This window comes from Erythrolamprus reginae, chromosome 8 (assembly GCF_031021105.1).
Source record: "Erythrolamprus reginae isolate rEryReg1 chromosome 8, rEryReg1.hap1, whole genome shotgun sequence".
In the NCBI taxonomy this organism is placed as follows: domain Eukaryota; kingdom Metazoa; phylum Chordata; class Lepidosauria; order Squamata; family Dipsadidae; genus Erythrolamprus; species Erythrolamprus reginae.
This window is the reverse complement of record NC_091957.1, coordinates 57084851-57107435: the sequence shown is the minus strand read 5'-3', so window position 1 is coordinate 57107435 and position 22585 is coordinate 57084851. Positions and strand designations below refer to the sequence as shown.

At 42.6% G+C, this 22585-nt stretch overlaps 1 protein-coding gene across 1 annotated transcript; it reads left to right on the top strand.

The window, feature by feature from the left end:
• Window positions 1–2315: 2315 nt before the first annotated feature.
• Window positions 2316–8753, top strand: LOC139171715 (adhesion G-protein coupled receptor G4-like). The gene is made up of 3 exons (XM_070760154.1): window positions 2316–2409; window positions 4809–5438; window positions 8653–8753. The coding sequence occupies exons 1-3, from the start codon at window positions 2316–2318 to the stop codon at window positions 8751–8753; spliced, it is 825 nt and encodes a 274-aa protein (XP_070616255.1).
• The last annotated feature ends 13832 nt before the right edge of the window (window positions 8754–22585 follow it).

The window sequence follows — 22585 nt, the reverse complement described above, 5'->3', positions numbered from 1 at the left end:
ATACAATATAGAGTGTACAACAAACAGAAATATACATAAAACAGAGTTAGACAATTATAGACAAATTAAGTACACTGAGAGCATCTGCACCAAAGACAAATTCCTTGTGTGTCCAATCACACTTGAGCAATAAACAATTCTATTCTAGAGTCCTCGGAGAGGGGCAGCACACAAATCAAATCAAATCAAATCATATCAAATCAAATCAAATAAAATAAAATAAAATAAAATAAAATAAAATAAAATAAAATAAAATAAAATAAATAAACTACCTACCTACCTACCTACCTACCTAACTAACTAACTAACTCCATTCTATTCTATCATATTGACACAGATCTGGTGAAAACCAACTCTGAAGGTTCACGCAGTTTTCACCTAGATAAAAGAGAAAGTTTTTCCCCAACCCCAAACAGTCACACGGTCCAATCAAGACGCTGTCTGCATGTCTGGTGACCTCACTCCTACTTCCACGGACCAAGTGCGAGAATGTCCTTGGTTCTCAAGAGAAAGTATTTTGCTTTGACTACCCAACCCCCTCTATTTTTAATCTCCAGCCCTCAGCTCCAGTGCAGCAACACTGAAGCTCCAAGATGGCTTCGGCCAAGCCAGCTTCGTGATTGACATCCCTATTTGCAGAAGGATCTCATATTTCATAACTCCAATGGCATTTTTCCCCACCGTTGTTTGAAAATTTTCTCCATCGGTAGCTGTGAAAAAGTTCCTGAATTCAATTTTCCCTGGGGGAAAGACGTCGGAACCACTTTCCTTACAAAACCGTGCTCCCATTCCCATGTATGACTGTACTACACTAATCTAATCTTTGTCCTTCCTCTCCAGCAAGATTAGATTTTACGATCCAATAAATTATTGAAATTTCCACAGCGCTGAAAGGTCTGAAGATCAGAGTTCAGTCGTGCTCATCGCTTCTAGCCAATGAAGTCAGTTCTGGGGTTGTGCTTTTCTTTAAAATACGTTCCAGGTTTGCTTCAAATCAAGGAAACCTTCAAGTTTCTAAGCCTCACGGTGAGGGAATCGTCCTAGTGAGGTGACCATCGTGTGAACAGAAGGTTATGATGGTGGTGATACTCCAAATGTTTATGTGTTAGGTTTTCCATCTCCCATGTGGTCTCCTCTACTTGTTTTGCATTATTGAGGTTTATCCTGTCTACAGGAGTTGTTGAAATAATTAAAAATAAATCTTGGAGAAGTAGATTAAGCAGCTGTGGATTGGTCCGGAGAGGAAAAATGAGATGACACTTCAACAGCCAACACCACAAATCAGGACGGTCACGAGGAAGAAAGAGGTAGGGCTGATTTGGCCAATTGCCATGTTGACAGGAACTTTTTCCGAAGTCCTCTGAGCTGGTGAGATCCCGTTGACGGTTCCTGAAGATCAAAACTTTCCTCCTTGATAGGTGAGACTGACGGGAAAGAGACTTCATTTGGGAGCTGGGAGCAAAGTTCTCCTCGATGGCTCCTTCCTCAGGTAGGTTGGGCTTGGACCTTCAAAATATCTTGGAAATAGGATTCTGTATTAGAATAAAATTCTTTACTGGTCAAATGTGATTGGACACACAAGGGATTTGTCTTTAGTGCAGATGCTCTCGGTACACATAAAAGAAAAAGAGACATTTGTCAAGAATCATGTGGTACAACACTTATATGATTGTCATATAAGCAATGAGGAAGCAATCAATATTAATAAAAATCTTAGGATACAAGCAACAAGTGACAGTCATACAGTCCTAAGTGGGAGGAAATGGGTGATAGGAATGATGAGAAAAAACTAGTAGAAATAGAAGTGCAGACTTAGTAAAAAGTTTGACAGTATTGAGGGAATTATTTGTTTAGCAGAGTGATGGCGTTTGGGAAAAAAACTCCTCTTGTGTCTAGTTGTCTTGGTGTGCAATGCTCTGTACTGACATTTTGAGGGTAGGAGTTGAAAAAGTTTATGTCCAGGAGGCGAGGGGTCAATTAATATTTTCACCGCCCTCTTTTTGACTCGTGAAGTATACAGGTCCTCAATGGAAGGCAGGTTGGCAGCCATTGTTTTTTCTGCAGAAATATCTTAATGCCAGCCAAAAAGGGTGGATTTCAGCTATTTATCCTCTCCCCAGATCTAGAACTCTGTGAAGGGCCAATCAAGCCTTACCCATCTAGAAGGAATCAGCTGTGGGGAGAATTAGATGTTGAATATTGTCCAGGATGGCAGAGAACTTCTGTGGAGTTAAATCAGGGTTTCTGTTTATGTCTTCTTCCTCCAGAACATATTTAAGAAGTTTCCCTGCTGCCTTTCAGACCTCATCTAAAGGATGAGTGGTCAGAACTCTGGCGCTGCTGGATATGCTCCATCCAAGATCTTGGGTAGCCTTTTCTTGGCTGTGGCCACCTTGATCTTTTTCTCAGGTATGAATTTTCCCAATAATTCAGGACGGGCATCTCCTTCGTAGAGTCTTTTCTTCCAATGTTTTATGATTTTTTTGAAAATTTCTCCGATCTATCTATCTGTCTGTCTGTCTGTCTGTCTGTCTGTCTGTCTGTCTGTCTGTCTATCTTTCTATTGATCTATCTATCTATCTATCTATCTATCTATCTATCTATCTATCTATCTATCTATCTTTCTTTCTTTCTATCTTTCTTTCTTTCTTTCTTTCTATCTATCTATCTTTCTATCTATCTATCTTTCTATCTATCTATCTATCTATCTATCTATCTATCTTTCTATCTATCTATCTTTCTATCATCTATCTATCTATCTATCTTTCTATCTATCTATCTATCTATCTATCTATCTATCTTTCTATCTATCTATCTATCTTTCTATCTATCATCTATCTATCTATCTATCTATCTATCTATCTATCTTTCTATCTATCTATCTATCTATCTATCTATCTATCTATCTATCTTTCTATCTATCTATCTTTCTATCTATCATCTATCTATCTATCTATCTATCTATCTATCTATCTATCTATCTATCTTTCTATCTATCATCTATCTATCTATCTATCTATCTATCTATCTATCTATCTATCTATCTATCTATCTATCTATCTATTTGACTTGTTTGCTGCCCAATCCCAAAGGACTCAGGTCGGCTTATAAAACAATATAAAATACAAAACAATAAAAAGAAGTCAAATATAAAACTAAGTTATAAAACTATTAATTAAAAACCCTAATAAACATAATAAACTAACCCAACATGCATACTAAACATTCATGCAATTTGATCATGGTTGTTTTTGGTTCATGGCCCCCAGGCCTCTCGGCAAAGCCAGGTCTTCATGGCCTTACAGAAGGCCAATAGAGTGGGAGCAGTATGGACATCAGAGGGGAGTTGATTCCGTAGAGCCGGGGCAGCCACAGAGAAGGCCCTCCCCTGTGGTCCCAACAACCTGCATTGCTTGGCTGATGGGACCTGGAAGAGGCCAACTCTGGGTGCTCTTATTGGTCTCTGGGAGGCAAGAGATGGTCCCGTAAATAATCTGACCCTGAACCATAGGATCAGTGGCTTTAGTGGCTCATAAACTCAATTGCAGGATCCAAGGGATTTATTTATTTATTTATTAGGTTTCTATGCCACCTTTCTCGAGGCAACTCAGGGTGGTGTACAACATTATAAATGCAACAATATGTAAAGAAATCTAAATTACTATGAAAGAATTATACAAATTACTAAAAAGTATTAAAAACCCCAGTCATACGCATTCATCCAATTCAATCATTCATAATATGGAGACAATCTCATCACTCATTCTCTCTATGCCCGCCATCAGATGTGGGTCTTAAAAGCATTACGAAAGACCAGGAGAGAAGGGGCGGTACATATCTCTGGAGGGAGTTCATTCCAGAGGGCTGGGGCCACCACAGAGAAGGCTCTTCCCCTAGGCCCTGCCAGCCGACATTATCTTGCCGACGGGACCTGGAGAAGGCCGACTCTGTGGGACCTAACTGGTCGCTGGGGTACATGAGGCAGAAGATAATCTGGTCCTAAGCCATGTAGGGTTTGTGAGTCACGACCAGCACTTTGAATTGCGCCCAGAGACCAATTGGAAACCGGTGCAGCTCATGGAGTGATGTTGAAATGTGGGCAGATCTTGGGAGCCCCACTGTAGCTCGCGTGGCTGCATTTTATTTATTTATTTATGTATTTATTTATGTATTTATGTATGTATGTATGTATGTATTTACTTACTTACTTACTTACTTACTTACTTACTTACTTACTTACTTACTTACTTACTTATTAGATTTGTATGCCGCCCCTCTCCGTAGACTCGGGGCGGCTCACAACAATAACAAGAACAATGTAAGAACAAATCTAATAATTTAAAAAACACTAAAAAACCCATTATTAAAAGCAAACATACACACAAACATACCATGTATAAACTGTATAGGCCCAGGGGAGATGTCTCAGTTCCCCCATGCCTGACGGCAAAGATGGATCTTAAGAACTTTACGAAAGGCAAGGAGGGTGGGGGCAGTTCTAATCTCCGTGGGGAGCTGGTTCCAGAGGGTCGGGGCCACCACAGAGAAGGCTCTTCTCCTGGGTCCCGCCAAACGACATTGTTTAGTCGATGGGACCTGGAGAAGGCCAACTCTGTGGGACCTAACCGGTCGCTGGGATTCGTGCGGCAGAAGGCTACAAATTTGCACAATTTGTAGCCTCCGAACCCTCTTCAAAGGCAGCCCCATGTAGAGAGCATTGCAGTAATCGAACCTCGAGGTGACGGTGGCGTGATTGACCGCGAGAATTGATGCCCCCTCCTCAAATCTCCTTCTTCTGCCCTAAACAGAATCTGTCTCTCTGAAAGGAAAGCAGGTGGTTTTCTTGGGAGTGCAGAGCAAATACGTTTCCTTGGCCGAAGGGCGTGTCCGTCCACTTTGTGCGTTCACGGTGTGTGTGGACTTCAACAAGACTGAAAAAACCGTGGGGAACGGGACGGCCTTCTCCTACGACCTCAGCAGCAACTCCACTGACATTAAACGGGTGGAGCTGGCTCTGTCGTTCCATAATTCCACCCTGCAGATGTTCTTCTTGGGCAGCTTCATCGATTTCGGAGAGTATGTCGGGGCCTACAAAATGCACCAGATCTGCTGCGTCTGGGACAGCCAGGCTCATCTTCTGGAAGTCTTCTGGGACGGAAAGAAGTTGGTACAACGGTCCCTTCCGGATTTCCACCTCCGCTGTCTACGGCCCAATGGGACGTTGGTGATGGGGCACTTGCACAAGAATTATAATGGACAGATAGAAATCATCCAGCGATCCTCCTTTGTTGGCATCGTGCACTACTTCCAGATGTGGGATTATGTGAGAAGGCAACAAGACATTGAGCGTTGTGAGGATGGAAATGTGGTCAGTTGGAGGGAGAATTATTGGTTTCTGAAAGACGTGAGGACAGAGTCCGCCCAGCATCAGCGTTGTGGTGAGTTAGCTGTAATCTATTTATTTATTTGTTTGTTTTTGGTGGTATAAAAATACAGTATATAATATTTATATACATGATACTAATAAAAGAGAAACATTAGAAACATCCTTCTGCTGCACGAATCCCAGCGACCAGTTAGGTCCCACAGAGTGGGTCTTCTCCGGGTCCCGTCAACTAAACAATGTCGCTTGGCGGGACCCAGGGGAAGAGCCTTCTCTGTGGTGGCCCCAGCCCTCTGGAACCAACTCCCCCCAGAGATTAGAATTGCCCCCACCCTCCTTGCCTTTTGTAAGCTGCTTAAAACCCACCTCTGCCGCCAGGCATGGGGGAATTGAGATACTTTCCCCCTAGGCATTTACAATTTTATGCATGGTATGTCTGTATGTATGTTTGGTTTTTATAATAATGGGTTTTTAACTGTTTTTAGTATTGGATTATTATTATATGCTGTTTTATTATTGCTGTTAGCCGCCCCGAGTCTCTGGAGAGGGGCGGCATACAAATCCAATAAATAAATAAATTAGGACAGGGGATGGAAGGCACGCTGGTGTACTTATGCACACCCCTTACTGACCTCTTAGGAATCGGGAGAGGTCAACAGTGGTGAGTCTAAGGGTAAAGTTTTTGCGGTTAGGTGATGATATTACAGAGTCTGGTAGTAAGTTCCAAGCATCAAGTACTCGGTTACTAAAGTCGTATTTCCTGCAGTCGACTTTGGATCGGTTTACTTTAAGTTCGTATCTGTTGTGTGCTCGTGTGTTGTTGTGGTTGAAGCTGAAGTAGTCGTTGACAGGAAGGACATTGTAGCAGGTGATTTTATGGGCTGTGCGTAGGTTGTGCTTTAAGACGACATCATTCTAAGCTTTCTAAACCTAGGATTGTGAGTCTAGTTGCATAGGGGATTCTGTTGCAAGTGGAGGAGTGGAGGGCTCTTCTAGTAAAGTATCTCTGAACGTTTTCTAGAGTGTTTATGTTTCTAGAGTGTTTAGCATGATGGGATGACCAAGTCTGGAATCTTTCACAAACCATGGCTTAGCGTTCCCATATAAATGTAGACATAGAGGCACTTCTTTTTTCAGGGTGTTCTTGCCCCAATTTTTGCTTCACGCTTCTTTCCAGTTTTATCTAGAAGACTGAATCATTCTCTCTTTTGTAGTTTTGAACTTTTGGGATCCCTGATGGGAATCTAGGCTCCAGAAGTTTTATTTATGAGCCCCCTGTCAAATCTTGGCATGAAGCGTATGAGAACCTCCGCACAAGGTATAAAAGTGTTTCCTTCGGAGTTTATGACTCTTTTCAGCAAACAGCAATTTATGGACAAGGTACGACATTTGAAATAGATAAGACTACCACAGTGAACATTAGCAATCCTGGCTGTGAGATTGGCACCATGTAAATTGAACAGATAAATCAGGGTTTCTCTACCTTGGCAACTTAGAAATATAGAAGATTGATGGCAGAAAAAGACCTCCTGGTCCATCTAGAATAGAATAGAATAGAATAGAATTTTTATTGGCCAAGTGTGATTGGACACACAAGGAATTTGTCTTGGTGCAGATGCTCTCAGCGTACATAAAATAAAATATACATTTGTCAAGAATCATGTGGTATGACACTTAATGATTGTCATAGGGACCAAATAAGCAATGAAGAAACAATATTAATAAAAATCCTAGGATATAAGCAACAAGTTACAGTCATACAGTCAACATGGGAGGAAATGGGTGAAAGGAATGATGAGAAAAACTAGTAGAATAGAAGTGCAGATTTAGTAGAAAGTCTGACAGTGTTGAGGGAATTATTTGTTTAGCAGAGTGATGGCGTTTGGGGAAAAACTGTTCTTGTGTCTAGTTGTCTTGGTGTGCAGTGCTCTGTAGCGACGTTTTGAGGGTAGGAGTTGAAACAATTTGTGTCCAGGATGTGAGGGGTCAGTAAATATTTTCCCCACCCTCTTTTTGACTCGTGCAGTATACAGGTCCTCAATGGAAGGCAGGTTGGCAGCAATTGTTTTTTCTGCAATTCTGATTCTCCTCTGAAGTCTCTGTCTGTCCTGTTGGGTTGCAGCACCAAACCAGACAGTTATAGAGGTGTAGATGACAGACTCAATGATTCCTCTGTAGAACTGTATCAGCAGCTCCTTGGGCAGTTTAAGCTTCCTGAGCTGGCGCAGAAAGAACATTCTTTGTTGTGCTTTTTTGATGATGTTTTTGATGTTAGGTGACCATTTTAGATCTCAAGATACGATAGAACCTAGAAATTTGAAGGTCTCTGCTGTTGATACTGTGTTGTCTAGTATTGTGAGAGGTGGAAGGGTGGAAGGGTTTCTCTGAAAGTCTACCACCATTTCTACGGTTTTGAGTGTGTTCAGTTCTAGATTGTTCTGGTCACACCACAAGGATAGTTGTTCAACTTCCCATCTGTATATGGATTCATCATTGTCTCGAATGAGTCCGATCACTGTTGTATCATCTGCAAACTTCAGTAGTTTAACAGTTTAATAGTCTGCCCTTATACTATTTCCTGTATTTTATCTTAGGATGGATCTATATTTATCATAGGCATGTTTGAATTTAGCTCTTACCTTGCAGGCTCTTTCATTGTTTTCTCTTTGCAAAGAATGTTTTCCAAGCCCTAAGTCTTTGCAGGGTTTTCTTCATTGTTCTAATAAGTTTCTTTCCAGCCCTAACCAGGTGCTAACAATGTTCCCAGCTCTTACCAGCTTGCAAGCTCTTTCATTGTTACTCTCTGCAAAGAATGTTTTCCAAGCCCTAAGTTTTTTCAGGGTTTTTTGCATTGCTCTGCTTGCTCCGAATGTTTCTTTCCAGGTGCTAATGATGTTCCCAGATATTACTGGCTTGCAAGCTCTTGCATTGTTACTCTCTCCAAATAAGGGTTTTTAAAGCCCTAACCAGGGGATAAAATAATGTGCTGAAGCTGACTAGACACTAGCCAGATGAATATCTAGTAAGCAGATTCCTTTCCCTGTTTTCCTCCCCCAAAAATAAGGTGCGTCTTATACTCCGAAAAATACAGCAAGTCTAAATGCTAATGCTAAATGCTATTAACAGGTCTGAACTGGTAGGAACCCACATCTGGTTCTCATTCAAGTTCACATGATTTCCCTGTCTCCCAACTTTTCCCCCCAAGCCTCAAAATTCCTAGAGATGTATGTTTTTTGTTCCTTTTCATACCTGTATTTTCTCTCCTATAGGTGCAGAGGAGCCTATATCTCCCTTTCCACCAATCACTTCTCCTAATTCAAACGTTACAGGTATGGACCTCTGGGACGCCTCCAACTTTAATAAGCCTTGACCTGGTGACTGTGCAAGCGAATGTCAGAATGGTCCATCTCCAATGGTCTAGTCCAGGGGTAGGAAAACTTGGCTCGTCTATGACTTGTGGACTTCAACTCCCAGAATTCCTGAGTCAATTATGCTAGCTCAGGAATTCTAGGAGTTGAAGTCCACGTTAGCCTTGGTCAAGTCACATGATTGTCAAGCCACTCCCACCTGGTCATATGGCCGGCAAGCCACTCCTACCCGGTCGCATGACCATAAAGCTACACCCACAAAATAAGCCACACCCATAAAATAAGCCACCACACGCAGTGTGATAGTAAAAATTTTTGTAGCCCTTCATCGGTTTTGTCCCTTTTCATACCTGTATTTTCTCCTAGGTGCAGAGGACCCTATCTCTCCCTTTCCGCCAATCACTTCTCCTAATTCAAACGTTACAGGTAGGGACTTCTGGGCCGCCTCCAACTTTATTTCTAAACATTGACCTGGTGATTGTGCAAGCGAATGTCAGAATGTTCCATCCGTGATGGTTTAGTCTGCTACCCTCCATACATGCAGCAACAGTTTGAGCATCAGCAGTCACATCTATGCGATGGGCGCCATATATGCTGCTCAAAAAAAATAAGGGGAACACTCCAAGAACCCACCCTAGATCTGAATGAATGAAATATTCTCATTGAATACTCCGTTCTGTACAAAGTTGAATGTGCTGACAACAAAATGAAATTGGTTGTCCATCAGTATTGCTTCCTAAGTGGACAGTTTGATTCTCAGAAGTTTGATTTACTTGGAGTTATATTGTGTTCTTTAAGTGTTCCCTTTATTTTGAGCAGTGTACATGTGATAGATAAATATGTATCTCTCCACCTAAAATGGGTGGGCTTCAACTCTGAGAATTCCTCCACTAGTTCTTACGGGCTTCTTGTCCCATTGACGTTATTTTTCTTCCCCAACCTCAGCTTTCCTAGGTGGGAGGTGTTTTGTCTCATTTGACAAATTATTAACAGAATTGGAAGAGACCTTGTAGGCAGTAATGGGCAGCCAAATTTTTTTACTGCCACACTATGGGTGTGGCTTATTTTGTGGGTGTGGCTTAATGGTCATGTGACTGGGTGGGAGTGGCTTGCTGGCCATGTGATCAGCTGGGAGTGGCTTGAACGATCGTCATCGTTCAAGTGAACTGTTAAGTCCTTGACTTACAACCTTACCTGTGTTGCTCGCTGGGGTGACAATTTGCTTTGTGTTTCCAGCTGGGTAACTAGGCGAGGGTGGGGGCAACTCTGATCTCTGGGGGGAGTTGGTTCCAGAGGGTCGGGGCCACCACAGAGAAGGCTCTTCCCCTGGGTCCCGCCAGACGGCATTGTTTAGTCGACGGGACCCGGGGAAGGCCAACTCTGTGGGACCTAACTGGTCACTGGGATTCGTGCAGCAGAAGGCGGTCTCGTAGATACCCTGGTCCAGGGCCATGAAGGGCTTTATAGGTCATAACCAACACTTTGAATTGTGACCAGAAACCAATCGACAACCAATGCAGACTGCAGAGTGTTGGTGTGACAGGGGCATATCTGGGGAAGCCCATGATTGCTCTCTTCATCACCCTGGTTGCTCTTCTCTGCACTCCTTCCAGAGTATCAACATATTTTTTTATAGTGCGGTGATGAAAACTATTCGTCACATCCAAACTTCCCTTTTTCCTTGTACAGGTGTGCAGGAAACTACATCTGCCTTTCCACCCATCACATCTCCTGATCCAAACACGACAGGTATGTCTAATGTCTATGGAGATTCTCAAGCATTCAGGCCATGGTTGTCCCAAAGGTGCTTTTTCAAAATTTAATAAATTTAATATATTTAATTATTAATAAAAGGCAACTGGATATTCTTGGGTTGTTCCCCCCCCCCCCGTGAAAACATTTTGCAACTCAATCGAACCAGATTCTTCAGCTACAGAAATAAACTGAAGAACTTGAAGACGTTCAGTGGAAGAACCTCAGCTGAAGAACTTTCTTGGGTGAGAAGTGAAACATTTTGAAGGGGAAAAAGTAAGAATGTCCAATTGTCTTTTGGAAAAAGGTTCTTTGGGACATGAATGCTTAAATGTTTTTTCCCCCCCTAAGCACTAGCCTGATAGTTTCTAAAGAGTGTTGATAACACCTGGAGAATATCAGAACGAGTCTGTCTATCAAATGTCCCAATCCTCCATAGGTGTGAAAGGTTTGGCAGGCTCATGTCACATTCAATTGCTTCTTGCTTGTGGCATTGTGTATTGGACAGAATCAATCAATCAATAAAATAAAAATTCCTGGGCTCCCTTGTATGGTGAGTCCCGGTAATTTCACGATCAGCAAAAAAAGGCAGAAAAGGTAGAAATTTTCTTACAAAGCAATTAATTTGATTTAGAAGACAGCCCTACTTAAATTAAATATTCTGCAGAGCTATCAATTATTAAAAACAATGTAGGACAGTATCATATAAGGGTCGCCCAGAAAGTAATGCACCACATTTTTTCCGTACAACAATTATTTATTGAATACAATGAAACTTACACACAAGAAAGAATGATGCTTCTTCTACACTCCCTGTTTTTTCACGTAATCTCCGTCCCGTTCTACAGCTTTCCTCCAGCGAGACACAAGGGTGTGTATGCCCTGTTGGTACCACTCCTTGTTCTGGTCACAAAGCCATTTCTTTCGTCATCCTCAAAATGTCTTCTGCGACTAACCGTACTTCTGTCGACTGCAGATTCTCCATAAACTCTACACAAACATTTGTGAATATTTTCAACAGTTTCTTTCTCCACAGTGAGAAATTCAATGGCGACAGACTGCTTGTAATGTACAGTACATCACTTACAGATGTCATTTCAAAACCCTGCTGCAGCTATGCTATCTGTCTGAAGAAACACAAAATTTACACATGCTCCTGACCATTCAAATAATGTACTGTACTGTATATCTAAACTTTCGCATTCGTACCATTACTGTAGCCTGAGAAAAAAAATGTGGTGCATTACTTTCTGGGCGACCCTCGTACATTTTAACAATGCAAAAGTATAGTTTTAATACCTTACAATGTATTTTTTTTAAAAAAAATAAGCAAATTCTATTTTACACACCTTTCCAGAATAGGCATGGTAATAAAAACTACCCTGTTTATAGATTTATAAGGGCGCATCATTGTAGGCCGGGCATTAAAGCTACAAAATGCTTTGTGACTCAAATTCAAAGGCAAACACGCTCAAAAGTAAACTTTTGAAGATCATCTTTCTTCCTTGTGTTCCCACTTTTCAGTTATCACTGACACCTTCTACAGTTTCCATATGAACTTTTCCGTGACTTGGGAGCCCCCCACGACGTGCGATCGCTACGATGCCAAAAAGCTTTCTGAAACTTGGGTGAGTCGGAGTTTAGGATCCATTTAAAGCTGGCTTGTTTAATGGGCAGGGCGAAAGGATGGTGACCCAGCGAGAGGTTATTCTCTTGTCTGGCAGAAGCAGAGTTCTTCATCCTGGGCCACAGAAGGGAGATTGCAGCAGTTGGCCAGAAATGAATTAATGCATTATCCTTTTGGTGGGAAACATAGAAACATTGAAGAGTGGCAGCAGAAAAAGACCTCCTGGTCCATTTAGTCTGCCCTTATACTCTTTCCCGTATTTTATCTTAAGATGGATCTATGTTTATCCCAGGCATGTTTAAATTCAGTTGGATTGACCAACCATGTCTGCTGGGAGTTTGTTACAAAGCCTCTACAAAGTTCTGTGTTAGCAAAAACTTCGAAAGAGAAGGATTTAGGGGTAGTGATTTCTGACAGTCTCAAAATGGGTGAGCAGTGTGGTCGGGCGGTAGGGAAAGCAAGTAGGATGCTTGGCTGCATAGCTAGAGGTGTAACAAGCAGGAAGAGGGAGATTGTGATCCCGCTGTATAGAGCGCTGGTGAGACCACATTTGGAATACTGTGTTCAGTTCTGGAGACCTCACCTACAAAAAGATATTGACAAAATTGAACGGGTCCAAAGACGGGCTACAAGAATGGTGGAAGGTCTTAAGCATAAAACGTATCAGGAAAGACTTAATGAACTCAATCTGTAGAGTCTGGAGGACAGAAGGAAAAGGGGGGACATGATCGAAACATTTAAATATGTTAAAGGGTTAAATAAGGTTCAGGAGGGAAGTGTTTTTAATAGGAAAGTGAACACAAGAACAAGGGGACACAATCTGAAGTTAGTTGGGGGAAAGATCAAAAGCAACGTAAGAAAATATTATTTCACTGAAAGAGTAGTAGATCCTTGGAACAAACTTCCAGCAGACGTGGTTGGTCAATCCACAGTAACTGAATGTAAACATGCCTGGGATAAACATATATCCATCCTAAGATAAAATACAGGAAATAATATAAGAGCAGACTAGATGGACCATGAGGTCTTTTTCTGCTGTCAGTCTTCTATGTTTCTATGTTTCTACTACTCTTTGGCTGTTGGTTACTCCATCTTTAACCCTTTTATGTAAACATCATCATCTGAATAGAGAAGGAAAGTAGGACACCAGGTGATCCCTCTCCCATGCAATTTGCTGGACAGAGATTTGTATTATCCTAAAATAATGTTGTTGTAGTAGACTGTAGCAATAGTTCCTCAGCCACTTGAAGGTGTATGGACTTCCAATGCCAGAATTCCCCAGCCAGCCTTCTGGATCCCGGCAGTTGAAGTCTGCCCATCCCCAAGCAATTGAGGTAGAGGAATTTTATCCCGAAGAAGCCCTGATTCTGGCCTAAACATCTGATGACTTTATTCATCTCTGAACTTGACAAATACTGAATAAGGCTGAGCCAGGAATCCAATTGTGACTGACCCTTTGTCTCTCTTACAGTTCAAGAAACAATTAAACAATTCAGAATTTGTGATGACAAACCATAACATCAAGACAGCTCGGTAAGCATATATTTTGGGTCAAAAAAAAAAAGACAAATTTCCCACAGTGTTAGGAACAAAAGCTTCTATTCTGGTGCCTTGGAACATATTTTTTACAATCTGACCAATCAGGCATTTATAGTGGGGGTGTCCCTCTGACCTTCCTGCCAATCAGCTTAACACTCTGTCGGGAGAATTGGTGCTAGACTTATGGTTGGGGGTCACCACAACATGAGGAACTGTATTAAGGGGTTGCGGCATTAGAAAGGTTGGGAACCACTGTCTACAGCATCTTCCTCTTCTCTGCCTAATATATACACTGCTAAAAAAATAATAATAATAAAGGAAACACTTAAACAACAGAGTGTAACTCCAAGTAAATGAAACTTCTGTGAAATCAAACTGTCCACTTAGGAAGCAACACTGATTGACAATCAATTTCACCTGCTGTTGTGCAAATGGAATAGTTGTGCACATGAAATATTCATAGAAACATAGAAGATTGATGGCGGAAAAAGACCTCATGGTCCATCTAGTCTGCGCTTATACTATTTCAATGAGAATATTTCATTCATTCAGATCTAGGATGTGTTATTTTAGTGTTCCCTTTATTTATTTGATATAGATAGATAGATAGAGAGAGAGAGAGAGAGAGAGAGAGAGAGAGAGAGAGACTATCAATCCTAGGTCTAGAAAGCTTAGAACTACGTCACCTAAAACACGATCTAAGTATTGCCCACAAGATCATATGCTGCAACGTTCTACCTGTCAATGACTACTTCAGCTTCAACCGCAACAACACAAGAGCACGCAACAGATTCAAACTTAATATTAACCGCTCCAAACTTGACTGTAAAAAATATGACTTCAGCAACCGAGTTGTCAACTCATTACCTGACTCAGTAGTGTCAACTCCTAACCCCCAACACTTCTCCCTTAGACTATCCACGATTGACCTCTCCAGGTTCCTTAGAGGTCGGTAAGGGGTGTGCATAAGTGCACCAGTGTGCCTTCCGTCCCCTGTCCAATTGTCTCTCATTATCTCATTTATCTTTTCTTCCTTTCAAATATGTTCACCTATACTTTTAAATCTTTTCTTCTATTCTTTTCTTTATTTATATTATTACATATCTATTCTCTTCAATGTGTATTATGTATTGGACTAAACTAACTAACTAAGTAACTAACTAACTAACTAACTAAGTAAGTAACTAACTAACTAAAAAAATAAATAAATATCATCTTGAAATATCTTTCTTTCAACACAGGCGCAAATTGTCACCAGGAACCCAGACGATTAACAAAGGGGTATGTACTGTATTTAGAAGTCCTAAACTCCACCTTTCCCCATCCAATCCTGATTTTTCTTCTTCTTCTTCTGCAGCTTTCAGATTCTGGTGAATACTTTTTCACCCTTCCTCCTCTTTCCTGCCCGTATCTTCTCTAGTGAGAAATTGCCATGGTAGCGGCAAAGATTCTGCCTTAGTAACCAGAGGCACGTGGCTGGCGGCAGGCTTGTTTGGCAGATTAAACGAAGAGAAATATAACCCTGACAATTAATGGCATCTCGGGCCCTCTCTTTTAACTCGAGAAAGCCTGAAACGAAATCTTGCAAGGCAAAGAATTTTTTGGGCTTGACCCCATCCCGTCAATTGGCGGCTATTACTCAGGGCTCACTGAGTGTATATAATTTTGCTTCCAGCTTTCCTTGGGGTTCACGGTGTTTTGAAAACCATCCATGCGTTTGCAAAGGGGGAAGTTTCTTGCAAATGGCTCACAATCTCCTTGCATGGATATTGCCATTTTGCTCCATAACATTCTCCCTGGATTGCAGGGATTATATTCCTATCTGACCACTAGGAGGCACTGTTTAACTAGGTTTTTATTGCTAAATGTTTGGTTGTCCCAAAAGTGTTTTTTTTTTCAAGAGGCAACTGGAATTTCTGTTTTTTCTTTGAAGGCGTTTTGCTTCTCATCCAAGAAGCTTCTTCAGCTCTGGGATATTTTCCTTCTTGTTGGTGATGGTCAGTTGTAGGCAATCGAGACTCTGGAAAGAGTGCAGAGAAGAGTGACAAAGATGATGAGGGGACTGAAGAACGGTTGCAGAAACTGAGCATGGCTAGTTTAATGAAAAGAAGGACCAGGGGAGACATGATAGCAGCCTTCCAATATCTCTCAGGGGTTGCCACAAAGAAGAAGGAGTCAAGCTATTCTCCAAAGCACCTGAGGGTAGAACAAGAAGCAATGGGTGGAAACTAAACAAGGGGAGAAGCAACTTAGAACTAGGATAGGAAATGGAACGGAACGGAACAGAATAGAACTCTTTATTGGCCAAGTGTGATTGGACACACAAGGAATGTGTCTTTGGTGCAGATGCTCTCAGTGTGCAGAAAAGAAAAGATAGAATATAATATAATAGAATGGAGTAGAATAGAATAGAATAGAATATAGAATAGAATAGAATTCTTTATTGGCCAAGAGTGATTGGATACACAAGGAATTTGTCTTTGGTGCAGATGCTCTGAGTGTACAGAAAAGAAAAGATAGGATAGAATAGAATAGAGTAGAATAGAATAGAATAGAATAGAATATAGAATAGAATAAAACAGAATAGAATTCTTTATTGGCCGTGTGATTGGACACACAAGGAATTTGTCTTTGGTGCAGATGCTCTCAGTGTACAGAAAAGAAAAGATAGAATAGAATAGAATGGAGTAGAATAGAATAGAATAGAATAGAATATAGAATAGAACAGAATTCTTTATTGGCCAAGTGTGATTGGACACACAAGGAATTTGTCTTGGTGCAGATGCTCTCAGTGTACATAAAATAAAAAGAGACATTTGTCAAGAATCAAGAGGTACAACACTTAATGATTGTCACAGGGTACAAATAAGAAATCAGGAGACAATCAACATTAATATAAATTGTAAGGATTTACAATTTAGTGGGAGGAGATGGGTGATGGGAACAATGAGAAGATTAATAGTAATGCAGCCTTAGGGAAAAGTTTGACAGTGGTGAGAGAATTGTTTGTTTAGCAGAGTGATGGCTTTCGGGGGGAAAAAAACTGTTCTTGGGTCTAGTTGTTTTGGTGTGCAGTGTTCTATAGTGTCATTTTGAGGGTAGGAGTTGGCAGGTACATAGATAGAGTAGAGTAGCGTAGAGTAGAATAGAATAGAATAGAATAGAATAGAATTTTATTGGCCAAGTGTGATTGGACACACAAGGAATTTGTCTTTAGTGCAGATGCTCTCAGCGTACATAAAAGAAAAAGAGACATTTGTCAAAAATCAGATTGATTTCCTTTTTTTAAAAAAATATTTTTTTGGTTTTGCACATTGAAATTAACATAAACAAACATAAAACGGTGCGCAGTGCATGCGCCCATCAGATTGATTTCCAAGAAAAACAAATCTTGTTTCTCTCCTTCCCTCCCTCTCTCCTATTCTCCAAGCAATCTGCAATTGCCCTGAATTGCTCTGGAATGTCCCAGCTGTAATCAAGGCAATAAATGCAGCAGGTAATCAGAAGGGCTTTGGCAGACTTGGTGGTGGCACCTTTACAGCGCCCGTGCCCCGCTTGCGGCATCACCGAGCCTGGCTAATTGGCCACTTTTCTCCCTTCTAAGCTTGCCTCCTTCTCCACCGGCAGACAGTAATTGCTCCCCTAATTCTGCAAAAATACTTCATCCTGGCTTTGTCAACAGCAGCACATACTTATTAACTCTTCTTGCTTCTTTTATCCCGCGTTCGGGGATCTTCTGAACGGAAGAATGGAAAACGGCTTTCCCGGAGGTAAGGAGAGCGATTAGATTAGATTAGATTTATTGGATTTATATGCCGCCCCTCTCTGCAAACTCGGGACGGCTCACAACAAAGTAAAAACAATACATAATAACAAATCCAATACCCACCAATCCAATTACAATTTTAAGCTAAAAAATTCATAAAAAACAACCCCAGGATATTAAAAAACAAGCACACAATCAATCTAACACCAAAACAACATGGGCAAGGGGGAGATGTTTCAGTTCCCCCATGCCTGATGGCAGAGGTGGGTTTTAAGGAGTTTACGAAAGGCAAGGAGGGTGGGGGCAATCCTAATCTCAGGGGGGAGCTGGTTCCAGAGGGTCGGAGCCACCACAGAGAAGGCTCTTCCCCTGGGTCCCACCAGACGACATTGTTTAGTCGACGGGACCCGGAGAAGGCCAACTCTGTGGGACCGAACCGGTCACTGGGATTTGTGCGGCAGAAGGCGGTCCCGAAGATATTCTGGTCCAGTGCCATGAAGGGCTTTATAGGTCATAACCAACACTTTGAATTGTGACTGGAAACTGATCGGCAACCAATGCAGACTGTGGAGTGTTGGTGAAACATGGGCATATTTGGGAAAGCCCATGATTGCTCTCCCAGCTGCATTCTGCACGATCTGGAGTTTCCGAACACTTTTCAAAGGTAGCCCCATGTAGGGAGCATTACAGTAGTCAAGCCTCGAGGTGATGAGGGCATGAGTGACTGTGAGCAGTGACTCCCGGTCCAAATAGGGCTGCAACTGGTGCACCAGGCGAACCTGGGCAAACGCCCCCCTCGCCACAGCTGAAAGATGTTTCTTTAATGTGAGCTCTGGATCGAGGAGGACGCCCAAGATTGTCCACTGGCCAACATTTTTGCATCCTTGTTTCAGGGAGTGCCTGCTTTTTAAACCACCCAGAACTTCCCTATCTATTACCGGGGATTGTGGGACATTCGACCCTGGACCTCAGCTCCCAGAATTCCCTGCTGGTGGCTGATCCTCCCTTAATCTAAAATTATTACCAAGGGAAGCATAAGAACGAGAGAGACAGTATCCCTCACAAATTTGTCGACCCTGTTTAGGTTTTTTTGTTTTTTAATTTGAAGTCACTCCAATTCTATTTACTGGACCGCCTCCTCCCTCATACCTCGCTGTGGTCAGTAAGGTCCCACAGAGTCGGCCTTCTCCAGGTCCAGTCCTCCAAACAATGTCGGTTGGCAGGGCCTAGGGGAAGAGCCTTCTCTGTGGTGGTTCCAACCCCTTGGAATCAATTGCCCCCAAAGATCCACATTATCTTCATCCTGCCGGTCTTCCGTAAAGCCATAAAGACCTGACTTTTTCCAGCAGGCCTGGAACTAGGATTGACTGCAAGTATGAAAGGTTTTAGTAGGATAGATCAGTGTTTCCCAACCTTGGCAACTTGAAGATATCTGGACTTCAACTCCCAGAATTCCCCAGCCAGCATTTGCTGGCTGGGGAATTCTGGGAATTGAAGTCCAGATATCTTCAAGTTGCCAAAGTTGGGAAACACTGGGATAGATGATAATCAGCTGAGAAGCGGCACCTTGGGTTTTTTTGACTTCTCGGCTAGGTGGGTTGGCTCGCCGTGATTCCTCCCTGAAGTGAGTTGATCTTAGATTTACGGGCCGCGTGGGAGGGCCTTTACTGTGGTGGCTCCAGCTCTCTGGAAGCAGCTACCTCTGGAGACCCGCACTGCGCCCACCCTCCTGGCCTTCCGGAAAGCCTTGAAAACAAAAACCTGTGGAAACCTTGCGAGGGAAAGCAGGTGCACGTGAGATTTCTGCAAAAAAGAAAATCACTGAAATCTCGCACACATGTCCCTCGTAAAATTTTGCATGCACACAAAGTAAAAATACGAAAAAAGATGGCGGTGCCTATAGAACCGGCACTGGCAGCGGTTGCGTGCAAATTGCGCAATCTGGCACCCGCTACTGGTGCACTGTCCTCTACCGTCCCCTACTGGTTAGATTCATCTCAGTGAAGGGCTGCAAAAGTTTTTACTACCATAATGTGGGCATGGCTTATTTTGTGGGTGGGACTTGCGGGCCATGTGACCAGGTGGGAGTGGCTTGATGATCATGTGCCCAGGGATGGCTTAAAGGTCATGTGACTGGCCTCTTCTCGCCTCAAAGAGAGACAATTTCCCAAAAGATATTATTACTATGACTGAACATCCAAAATATATTATTTAATTCCATGTATATATGCCAGGCGTCCCCAAACTAGGCAATTTTAAGACTTGTGGACTTCAACTCCCAGAATTCTCCAAAGTCCATAAGAATTCTGGGAGTTGAATAATAATTAATAATAATAATTTATTAGATTTGTATGCTGCCCCTCTCCGAAGACTCGGGGCGGCTCACAACAATGATAACAACAATATTATAGTCGCACAAATCTAATATTAAAAGAAATAACTAAGTCTTAAGTCCATAAGTCCATAAGTCTTAAAGTTGTCATGTTTGGAGACCTCTGATATATGCCATATGTGTACAATCCTATATATGCCATATGTGTCCATACATATTACACACAGGCACACAAAAATATACATTATCTACTATATAAAGTATTTGTGTATGTACAAATACACACACACACATCTCGTCTAAAATTATACACACTCAACCTCATTTGCTGTGATAGGAAAAACATACCCAGAGCCCAGAAGGGGGGAAAAAAGAGGGGGGGGGGGAATCACAATTTTTCTATCGGTTCTGCGTACCTGACCGTACCCGTAGGAGCCTGTTCTGTCGGGCTCTCTGGTAGACTCCTCCCAAAAATTCACAGGTACAAATTTCAGACACACACACGTTTGAAAATTCAAAACAATGTTCTTTATAATGAAAATTCACTTAAACCAAGCCCTCTTTTGGTATAGCCAAGAGCCCTCGTCTCCAAACACACTGGTAATTTGTACAAGTCCCTTATCAGTTCTGAGATACTTATCTTGCAGCTGTGAGGCAATTCACAGTCCTTCTTCTCTCACAAAGTGAAACACACTTTGCTCTGGGTTAGTTTCCAAGCGGGGAAAAATCAGCACACAAAAGGTCAAAGTCAGTCAAACAGTCACGAAACACAACGATCAGATAATCCTCCACAATGGCCAAACCCACAGGCTGCTCTTTATAGCAGCCTCACTAATGACCAGAGCCCCACCCAACCACAGGTGGCCTCATTTTCTTTGATAATAATCTCTCAGTTGTTGTTGCCTATGCATCGCTCTCCACATGCGTGGCTGTATCATTAACTCTTTTTCCGAATCCAAGGAGGAGCTAGATAATTGATCTCCTTCTGAGCTGTCTGCCCCACTCTCCTCTTCCCTGTCACTCATGTCTTCTTGGTCAGAGGAGCCTTCATCATCAGATTCCACCGGGGGCAAAACAGGCCTGCAGCATGTAGATGTCTCCCCCACATGCACAGTCCTTGGGGCAGGAGCTGGGCCAGAGCTAACCACAACAGAGCCCATCCTTGGTTCATCTCATTGAGACGGCTGAAGCCTTGATTCTTGGTCTCAAAGACCCCCAGATGGAATCCTTCCTGACTGTGTCTCTGCTTGTGTGTTCAGATATTCCTCCAAGGCCCTCATCCAGGCCCGGTCCAGCCAAAGCACGCAGGGGATCATGGAGAAGCTACAAAACATCTTGCAGGGAGATTACGCCGACGATCGGTTCTCCATGAGTGTGAAGCAAAAGGATACACATGTAGTTTCTTTTGGTAATACAGTCGTTGGAGGTTTTTTGGGTTATCCTAATGGAGTGGTTCTCAACCTGGGTTTGCCTAAGAGAGTGTTTCCCAACCTTGGCAACTTGAAGATATTTAGACCTATATGACCTATAAAGCCCTTCATGGCATCGGACCAGAATATTTCCGAGACCGCCTTCTGCTGCACGAATCCCAGCGACCGATTAGGTCCCACAGAGTGGGCCTTCTCCGGGTCCCGTCAACGAAACAATGTCATTTGGCAGGCCCCAGGGGAAGAGCCTTCTCTGTGGCGGCCCCGACCCTCTGGAACCAGCTCCCCCCAGAGATTAGAACTGCCCCTACCCTCCTTGCCTTTCGTAAACTCCTCAAAACCCACCTTTGTCGTCAGGCATGGGGGAACTGAGATATCTCCCCCTGACCTATACAATTTATGTATGGTATGTTTGTATGTATGTCTGCTTAATAATGGGTTTTTAAAAAAATATTTTAAATTGTAAATTGTTAGATTTGTTATGAACTGTTTTATTGTGTTGTGAGCCGCCCCGAGTCTACGGAGAGGGGCGGCATACAAATCTAATAAATAATAATAATAATAATAATAATAATAATAATAATAATAACAACTCCCAGAATTCTCCAGCCAGCGAATGCTAACTGGGGAATTCTGGGAGTTGAAGTCCAGATACTGTATCTTCAAGTTGCCAAGGTTGGGAAACATTGGCCTAAGATAAGGGGGCCAGACGTCCAGGTTTTGGAGGGACAGTCCCGTTTTACCAATTTGTCCCGGGTCCCGTGGCGTTTTTTAAAAGTCCCAATTTTTTGAAAGACATATGTCAATTGTGTGAAAGACATACATTGTTTGACTCCCTGGATTTGGTTGCTCACGGGGCATCCCCTTTGAGCACGCCCAACTTCCAGAAGAGGTCATGACAGCTGTCAGCCTGGAGAGCTTCAAGGCAGGATGAGGCAGATTCATGGATGCCAAGTGTATCATAGATGGATATTGAAACGGATGTTGAAGTGCCTCCTCTATGTTGGTTGAGGCAGGCAGGGTTCCCTTGAGTACCATTGGTTGGGGGTCAAGGGAAAGGGAGGGTTTTTCCTTCTCTTTCTGCTCAAGATCCCCACGGACAATTGGTGGGCCACTGTGGGACACAGAAGGCTGGACTCGAGGGGCTTTGGCCCGATTCAGCAGGGATCTTCATATGTTCTTATGTTCTTAAAGATCCGGAGTCGTGTTCTAAACAGACCACCCGGTCCAACTACAAAGGGATTTACACCTGGCCAGGGACGATGCCCCCCAATCGGACGACCTTGCCCTGCGTGGCCAACCAAGAGTTGACAGCTTCCAGAGTGTGGTGAGTGGAGGAACGCACAAACCCCCCTTCTTTGACCACCAATCCCAACATCAGGTGATCTCTG

What these genes read in the sequence shown, in the direction of transcription:
- LOC139171715 (XM_070760154.1), top strand. Translation starts at nt 2,316, where the DNA reads ATGAGTGGTCAGAACTCTGGCGCTGCTGGATATGCTCCATCCAAGATC. An exon ending in CACCTTGATCTTTTTCTCAG is followed by an intron (nt 2,410 to 4,808) that starts GTATGAATTTTC and finishes TGCCCTAAACAG; the next exon opens with AATCTGTCTCTCTGAAAGGA. An exon ending in CGCCCAGCATCAGCGTTGTG is followed by an intron (nt 5,439 to 8,652) that starts GTGAGTTAGCTG and finishes TCTCTCCTATAG; the next exon opens with GTGCAGAGGAGCCTATATCT.